The sequence below is a fragment of the Simochromis diagramma genome, unplaced genomic scaffold (assembly GCF_900408965.1).
Source record: "Simochromis diagramma unplaced genomic scaffold, fSimDia1.1 OVJJ01000336.1, whole genome shotgun sequence".
Classification (NCBI taxonomy): domain Eukaryota; kingdom Metazoa; phylum Chordata; class Actinopteri; order Cichliformes; family Cichlidae; genus Simochromis; species Simochromis diagramma.
The window spans coordinates 472,323-481,590 of NW_024386968.1; the positions used below are offsets into that span (position 1 = coordinate 472,323).

General features: G+C 47.4%; 1 protein-coding gene across 2 annotated transcripts in view; it reads left to right on the forward strand.

The window, feature by feature from the left end:
• Window positions 1-7,521, forward strand: part of map4k2 (mitogen-activated protein kinase kinase kinase kinase 2) — a 49,292-nt gene extending 41,771 nt beyond the window's left edge. For both annotated transcript variants that reach the window (XM_040038672.1, XM_040038671.1), the window contains 6 exons: window positions 4,339-4,516; window positions 4,605-4,676; window positions 4,752-4,838; window positions 4,921-4,991; window positions 5,095-5,150; window positions 5,988-7,521. In XM_040038672.1, coding sequence (XP_039894606.1) covers window positions 4,339-4,516; window positions 4,605-4,676; window positions 4,752-4,838; window positions 4,921-4,991; window positions 5,095-5,150; window positions 5,988-6,075 — 552 coding nt within the window. In that variant the 3' untranslated portion in view covers window positions 6,076-7,521. The remainder of the gene's footprint in view (window positions 1-4,338; window positions 4,517-4,604; window positions 4,677-4,751; window positions 4,839-4,920; window positions 4,992-5,094; window positions 5,151-5,987) is intronic.
• The last annotated feature ends 1,747 nt before the right edge of the window (window positions 7,522-9,268 follow it).

A 9,268-nucleotide genomic window follows, 5' to 3' on the forward strand; every position in this document is an offset into this window, starting at 1 on the left:
AAGAGCCCACAACGCCTCTTCTATGCTAATGGTTTACCAAGCTGAGCTAGAAGAGGACATGACAGCTAACACAGATACCACAGTGTGGGATGAAATTTGCGTTATAACTGACCACGTCCTCCGCCTCCACAAGGTAGCCATACAGGCTACTGGGAGAGCCATGGGCCTCATGGTTCTTCAGGAGCGAGCACGCTGGCTCGGGCTCACCAACCTGACGACTAAGGAAAAAGAGGAACTCCTCGACACCCCTGTCGTCCCTCACGGTCTCTTCGGTGCGGCTGTTACATCCATGCAGAAGAGATGTGAGGAGAAAAAGAGAGATGATGAGGCTCTGAAACTCTGCCTGCCGAGGAGGGCCCAGCACGCCACCCCAGCAGCGCCGCGCCAGTCATTCGCGCAGGCAGCGTCTCGCCCGGTCCCCGCTTTCAGGATTCCCAAAGTGCCTAAGACGCAGGCAGCCCCCCAGGCTGCCGGGGCCCCTAAGAATCCATGGACTCGGAAGCAGTCTCCCCAGGCCAGACCTCAAGCGGCCCCTCCTCCTCCCCCCGCTGCCGCGATCGTGAGGAGGAAGAAGCGGCCGGCCTGACAGCCTCTCCTCTAGGCGGGAGCGAACCCAGTTTCCCCCCTTCATGGGCCGCCCTGCCGCCTCCCAGCTCCGTTCCAGAGCAAGTTCAACGGGACATGTTCCACACGAGCACTTCTCTCATGCATTCTGTATTAAAAAAGCCCCGACACGCGCATCCAGGCAATTTGCTGAGGGCGCTGTCGAGTGTTGCAAAACACATGAGAAAATCAAACATGCTGAAAAACGGAGCACCGTCTGCCATAACGCAGCCCGTGGAGACTCGCGTTTCCACGGCTGTGATGATGCAGATGAGCCCGTCACCTCGCTCGCCTGTGACAGAGGTGACGGGACGCCGAAATGGCGTGTGTTTCGCGCTGCGACCACAAGGGGGCGCCAAAACACCATATTCGGTGGAGTGGCCAGTGAGCGCTCTGTCTCTCCACATGAAGAGCTGGGCCACCTGCACTCAGTCAGCATGGGTGCTGAGGACATTGAAAAAGGGCTACAGGCTGCAATTCAGTGTCGCTCCACCACAATTCAAAGAAATTGTTTACTCTCGTGCTCCGGGCGAGTCTGCCAGTTTTCTCCTGGAGGAAATTTCCACCTTGAGAGACAAAGGAGCTATAAGAGTTGTCCCTCCCGAGGAAATGCACAGCGGATTTTATTCAAGGTATTTCCTTGTGCCAAAGAAAGGGGGGAGGGGGATGAGAGCCATTCTGGATCTCCGTGCCCTGAACCGGCATTTGAGGACATACAAGTTCAGGATGTTGACGCACGCCTCGCTGCTACGGTTTGTACGAGCGGGCGACTGGTTCACATCAATCGACCTGAGGGATGCTTATTTCCACATCCCCATATATCCCCCACACCGAAAGTATCTGAGATTTGCTTTCCAGGGGATGGCATACGAGTTTGTAGTCCTGCCTTTTGGTCTCTCACTGAGCCAAAGGGTGTTTGTGAAATGCACCGAGGCAGCAGTGGCCCCGCTCAGGAAAAAGGGCATTCGGGTGGCCACGTACATCGACGATTGGCTGGTGGCAGCCCCAACCCGCCAGGGAGCGACTTGTCACACAAATGCTCTCATACACCATCTGGAGAGTTTGGGTTTCCAGATAAACGTGGAAAAGAGCACATTGACGCCAACTCAATGCATTACTTTCATAGGGCTCAGCCTAGACTCCCTTCGGATGAGGGCTTTTCTGTCCCCGGAGAGAACGGCGGCCATACAGTCATCCCTTGCACTATTTCGCAGAGGCAACACAGTGACCCTCAAACAGTGCCAGAGGCTGCTCGGTCTGATGGCTTCTTCTCTAGTGGCGATAACACTGGGACGCCTGCACATGAGAGGCTTTCAGCGCTGGGTGGGCTCGCGGGGACTGGACCCTCACCGAGACGGCCACCGTCGCGTGAGAGTCTCTGCAGACTGTTCACTCGCTCTCCGCGAGTGGAAGAGGCCAGGTTTCTTGTCTCAGGGCGTTGCCATGGGGGCAGTTTCAGCCAGGAAGGTGATTTCCACAGATGCCTCTCTTTCCGGCTGGGGGGCCACCCACGAGGGCAGAACAGTGAATGGGGAATGGGGCCCTCACATGCGCTCCGCCCACATAAACTGTCTGGAACTGCTGGCGGTTCACCTGTCGCTAAAACACTTTCTCCCTTGGCTGAGAGGTCATCATGTTTTAGTGAGGTCGGACAATTCCACCGTTGTGGCCTACATCAACAGACAGGGGGGTCTGGGGTCCCCCAAGTTACACACGCTGGCACACAGACTGATAGTCTGGAGCAGTGTCCACCTGCTGTCACTGAGAGCAACTCACGTGCCGGGGGTCTTGAACTTTGGAGCAGATCTTCTCTCCAGGGGCAACCCGCTGTATGGGGACTGGAAGCTTCACCCGGAGGTGGTGAAGCAGATCTGGCTGCGATTCGGTCAGGCGACCGTGGACATTTATGCATCCAGGGAGAATGCTCAGTGTCCCCTGTTTTACTCGCTGCACGATCAGAGAGCTCCACTCGGGGTGGATGCTCTAGCTCACGAGTGGCCGAGAACCCTCCTCTATGCTTTTCCCCCAGTGGCCCTCATTTCTCCAACTCTGGCCAGAGTGAGGGAGAGAAGTCACTATATGATCCTGATAGCCCCGCACTGGCCAGGGAAACACTGGCTGGCGGAGATTTTTCAGCAGCTGTGCGGCTCTCCTTGGCCGTTACCACTACGCAGAGACCTCCTGTCTCAGGCACAGGGGGAAATATTCCACCCCCACCCAGAGAGGCTAGCTCTATGGGCTTGGCCCGTGAGTGGTTTAACCTGAACACGGTGGGGCTCCCTCATAGTGTTATCGACACTATTCAGTGTTCTAGAGCATCGTCTACTCGGACGCTATATGAGCACAAGTGGCGTGTGTTTGAAAGCTGGTGCTTAGAATCACAGGCCATCCCTTTTCAGTGCTCTGTGGCTGTGATTCTGTCATTTCTTCAGGCCCTGATTGATAAGGGTAAAGCCTTCTCCACCATCAAGGTGTATTTGGCAGCAATTTCAGCCTGCCATATTGGTTTTGAGGGAAAGACTGTTGGCCAGCATCCCTTAATATGCCGTTTCATGAAGGGTGCACGCCGTAAATTGCCTACGTCTAGGCCGTTGGCTCCATCGTGGGACCTTCCCACAGTATTGGCTGCGCTCTCCTGTTGCCCATTTGAACCCCTGGAACAGGTTGAGTTGAAATTTCTGTCCTTGAAGACGGCTCTTTTAATTGCTTTAGCTTCTGCTAAACGTGTGGGAGAGATCCACGCTCTCTCAGTGCATCAGTCATGCATTCAGTTCTCCTCGGATAATACGAGGGTCTGTATGCGGCTCAACCCTGCCTTTGTCCCGAAGGTTGTCGGCGCATGTTCCCCTATAGAACTGCCGGCCTTTTGCCCACCGCCTTTCTCCTCAGAGGAGCAACAGCGGCTGCATACCTTGTGTCCAGTCCGTGCTCTGCGCATTTACATGGACCGAACCCAGAGTGTCAGACAAAGTGACCAGCTGTTCGTGTCCTGGGCTAAACCACATATGGGAAAGCCTGTGTCTAAACAGCGCCTCTCCCATTGGATAGTGGGAGCAATTGCCTTGGCCTATACTAGCGGGGGCCTTCAGCCCCCTGCTGGCTTACGTGCGCATTCCACTAGAGGTCTGGCGACCTCATGGGCTCTCTTTGGGGGAGTTTCTATTCAGGAGGTGTGTGCAGCTGCATGCTGGACCTCGCCTCATACATTTGCTAGGTTTTACAGGTTAGATGTGACAGCACCTAACCTAGCACATTCAGTCCTCAGTGCAGGTTCTTCCCGGGTGGGGGCCTCTCCCCTGTGAAGTGCTGTTGGGGACAGTTGTCTTCTTAACAGGCATGTCTGCCAATCCGGGAGTCAGTATTTCTCCCATAGTGAGACACGAAACGAATGCTATGAAAGAGAACTTAAGGTTATGTATATAACCACGGTTCTCTGAGTAGCATGAGTGAGTGTCTCACCAGACCGCCCTCCTTGCTATGGAAGCGAGGAAGAGGTGGGCTTGTTTTGAATGACATCTGACGCTATGTCAGCCTATTATATAGGGAGGCACTGGCCCCTCCTGACATGGGCATCACCTAGCCAACCTGTAAGGGCTGGCGTAATGGTATTTGAGCTTCTGATGAGGTCACGCAGGAGGCGTTCCCATAGTGAGACACTCACTCATGCTACTCAGAGAACCGGGGTTATATACATAACCTTAAGTTTTTCTTGTTTCCTTGGTGACTGTTTCACAGCAACTCGCCATCAGGCTCCCAGATTCTCTTCCGATATTTGAACTGCTGGTGTTGGCAACAGATGAGTTTCCTCAGCTGTGTGTTGGAGTGAGAGACTGTAGTAATGATAAACCACCAACCGGCCAACAGCTCAGGTTTGATATTATAGAGCTGAACGGCGCTCCTGTTCCAGTGCCAGGTAGGACCGTTTCTGAATTTCTCTGCTGACTTCCTGAAGCTTCAAGCTTCAACTTGTTTCAACAAGCTTCCTTCTTTCCGTGCGTCAGGAGATAGTGGAGCACTCAGAGCCGTGCAGGTAACCCAGCTGGACCGAGACACTGTTCTCATCACCTTGGAAAGTAAGTCCCCTCGCATATTGTGAATCCTTCAAATGTCTTTCATGCTCATTCTCAATCTGTGTACCGTTTGGACAGGAACTGTAAAGATCGTGAACCTGCAAGGACTTCCATCCAGACAGCTGGCTGCAGAAATAGTCTTTGACTTCCCCATTGAAACACTAGGTAGAAATAATGATGTGACAAACAGAGTGAATGAGAGCTGATGTGTGTCCTGAAAGCTGAGTGACACCTCCTGTTCTGTCAGTCTGCTTGCAGGATAGTGTGCTGGCGTTCTGGAAGCATGGCCTCAAAGGGAGGAGTTTCCATTCAGATGAGGTGATGAACTAGTAAATTCATCCAACGTTGGCTGAGCTCGTATCATGTGCTTATCATATTTGTTCTAAGTCATTACACACGTGAATTTTCACTTTATGTGCAGGTAACACAAGAAATTACAGATGAGAGTCGTGTGTTCAGAGTTCTGGGAACAAACAGGTATGTTAACAGTATGCTGACAAGAGCTATCAATCACTGTGAGAAACTAGTAATCCTAGTACATCAGAAGTAATCAGGATAGTATTTTTCTTGATACTATTGTTAATAGACCTGGAAGCGATTTTCAGAGTAGCATGTGGAAGTAGCAAAGATAATGGACGTTACCCGGAGTTTTCCACTGTGAAACCAGGAATAACAGCTTAAAAATGTTGTTGGATTTCTGTGATCTAAATCATTGTCAGCCTGGCAGGCAAATAGCGTGGACACCAAAGTTTGTGAACGTGATAACCTGAGAACAAAGACATGTAGGATTTTAAATCGGTACCATAGGTGTGTCTACTGGGAGGCTGAGGCTGAGCGCTGGTGGCTGCCAGTACTAAGTATTATTATACAACTGTGCCAACCCTTATTTAGTTGATCTTATCTTCTTTCCTTGTGTTTCAGTTAGTTTTTACTCAAACTGGGTGTAGAAGGAATCCTCGCAAAGGTTTCTTTTTCTTCTGTGTTATGTTTTATGTATTTCTCAGCTCTTTGCTTCCTTTACTTTAAACTTGTTTGTATGCTGTTGTGTAAATGTTCACACTTATCATAAAGTTTAAAAAAGTAGTAGGCGTGGTGATGAGCAGGAACAGGAGTAAAACTCCAGTAAGTGTACCAGTACTGTACCAGTGTGTAGCATTAAAGTCAAACTACAGTGGTTGTAGTATCAGTAGAGTAGTGTTAGTACTAGAGGTGGGAGGAGTAGAAGCAGGTGGAGGCACTGGCTTTAGGTTAGTACTGCCTTTCTCTGGTTCTCCTTCACAACTCATTTCCTTCTCATTTGCTGACAATGTGCAGAGACATCATCCTTCAGAGCACACCGACTGATGACCCGTCAGCACTGAGCAGCCTGTACATCCTGACAGGACACGAAAGCAGCTACTGAGAGAGGACACGGGGCTTCTCTTTCGACGGTGTTACCAAAGAAAAGCACAGCCTGTCTGTAACTGTGGGGTGGAAACGATGCTCTGTTTCACTGAGGCTGTGCCAGGAAACGGTTCAATGCTGGGAATGACAAATGTTAGGAAGGTATCCTGCTGACTGTCCAGCCTTCACCTGTACACAAGACACCTGTCAAGGTCCTCGCTGGGGTTATAGTTGATAAAGCTTTCTAGCTTTTCTTGTCTATTCAGCTTACCTGCTTAAATCAGACCTTTCTGTTAAAGCTAATGCAGACTCCACTGATCCGCCCGCTCAGTGTGGACGGGAGAATAACCTGAACATGGCCTCTGGGACATCATCGTACTGATGTTATGAAGCGCTCAGTCAGGTTTTCTTCTTGATCAGACTGAGGGGCAGACTGAGTGTGTTTTGGTGCCTCAACATTCAGTCATATTCTGTAAAGCCATTTTCTGTCTGCATGCTGCACATAAACTCTTTGGACCAGAGTGCTGTGACACCTACACCTTACACCTGCAGGAGCTGCTCGGCCATAGAAAGCTGCTCTGTGAAGTGCACGGCTTTTTTGCCAGTGTTGATTTTATGGGTTTAATGTAATAACTAATTTTTCACATCATCGTCTGAGTCGTAATCCCAACGAGGAAACCTGGAATGTAAAACTTGATGGACGCTCCAGCTGAAGAGTGAAGTGTCAGACTTTTAATGGATCTTTCAAGCATTAGCGTACTTACAATGGCAGAAACAGTGCCACGTCTAAAGCATAGGAGCCATCTTCATCTCATTCTTCCCATTTCATGCAAGTTTTTTCTCATCCTCAGATGGACAGAATTTGGTTTGCTGACTTCATTCAGTCACACCATACTAGAGCATAAAAAGTGGAAATAAACTGGTCAGTAAGAAAGTGTGATGCTTGAAAGTATAGCGTAAGGACAGCAGCAGCACTGCATTTACAGCTGATATGATGACTTCAGCATCTTTAAAGAACTGTGAAGGAATTATCAGTGCTAACACAACCTTAAGCACGTGATGTGACCGTATACACTGCTTACACTTTCAGTATCCTTACTTAAAGAGAACATCTCAGAAAAAAGTACAGTTAGCAAGAAGCTTTGAGAACAAGGCAGTGTTATTGTATGCTAACCACCGTGGTGGTGTAGCTTGTCCTGATAAAAAGTGAATGTGGTCACATTATACTTGTTAACTAAAATGAAAAAATAAAATAATTCCACTACATGGGTAAAGATATTTATGATATTTATGGAAAGGATACTATAAAAGTAACACTGGCCTTTCCATGAGAGAAACTTGAAGTACAGTATGCATGTTGAGATTAATGTTTTTTTAATATGTTTTTGCTACTATGTGAAGATGTGATGTTATTAACAACACAGAATAGACAGAAATAAAGATTTTCATATCTCTTGGAGTTTTATGAAGAGTTTGTTGGGTTGTTCTTCTTTGAATGTGTGGATCGATGCTTCTACGATTTATATCTTAATCCTTCAATTTGTAAAAAACATTTTGAATTCCGTTTGAGAAGATAAATGAAGGTTCTTGCGTTCAAGTGGAGGCTCTAGCAGACTGAGAAAGTAACTGCATAACTGTGTTATTCCTGCACCCATAGCAGCAAGTAAGTGAAGGCAGTGATGAGCGCTGATGAGTTCTCAGATCACTCAGTCAGTCTCTGAACGTCACCTTTATTGTGATCGCGCACTTTAAGCTTTCATGCCTGTATTTTTGCACAATTGTGATAATACTGTATTGAAAGAAATCTGTGCACAGACGAACATGGGGTGGCTTTGCTCAGGTAGTAGAGGAAGTGCTTCAATCCCCGTCTGCATGCCAAATATCCCTGGGCAAGATACCAACCCAGAGTTGCTCTCCGAATGTGTGTGAACATTACACAGAAAGTGCTTACAGAGAAAAGTGCTTGCGTACACCTGAATGAGGCAAGTTCTTTAAAGTGCTTTGAGTACTATATAAGAACCAGTCCATTTACATCGCCAAAGCACTCAATACTCTCTTTACAAAGTTCTCTGTAGTTTGTTTCTTCAGCACCATATTTGACCGCGGTCAAGTGAGCCCTCACTTACGACGACACAGTCAAGCTAGCCGCACCTAAAATGTTGTTGCACTATTCTTATGCATATTACGGTACGGGTGCCGACTGACTTAGAAACGCAGTCTTTTGTGTCCTGACACTATTGTACTTCACAATCCACTCCCAGTTTTGGTTCATCTCCACTTTTCACCCTGTGATCCACAGCCCAAATTACTGTACGATTCAGAGAAAATTTACAGTAAAATTTACCCAATATACAGTACTGTACTTTTAATATGCTCATCTTTGAGCTCAGATTACACAAAAACTGTAAGAGGTGACAGAGATACTTCACTGGATTCTGACTCTAAGCCATCTCCACTTTTTACCCAGTGATCCACACCCAAAATTAGCAACAAAAACTTAATTTGAGCCTGAGAGGGTTAAGCATGAGTATGACAAAGGCTAAGAAAATATACTGCCTAAAATAATATCAAATTTAAACAACAAATTACAAAATTGCCACACCTGCTGTTATTGCCAGGTGTTCGATAGAGCATTATTTAGTCATAAAAAATACATATCATTGAAATATCATCAGTGAAAGAAACACTCTCACTATGTAAGACATGTTAGCAAATTCAGTTAATAAATAATGTATCAAATCTATACAGATGTTTGAAGGTATAATGCAAAGCATGTTTGTTTCTTATGGCTTACAAATGTGTTTGCCTTTAACATAATTTACATTTCATTTATACAGTTTCACAGACGAAACAATAAAATAGGTTTCCTGAACTGTTCTTCGTGGCCCAAATTTTGAATCCTTTTGAGGGTGATGCATTATCCATGAAGGTGGGCAATTTGTTCATTGATCTCTGACCCTCGCTGACTCTGACGCCTCCTAATTCTGCTTCCAGCCTTGCTGATTAATTTGTTGTCACTGATGCTGTCACCAGTTGTACACAACATCTCTGTTTGTCCACCAGTCTAATCTGTAATTCAGGTGAACCCAGAATTACCTGCATCTTTGTAATGTTTCAGAAAATATACACTATATGTTGATGGGCATTGTCCCACTTTTCTTTCTTTTATAAGTAAGAATCTCTGTGGTTTTAATGACAATTCATATACAGAT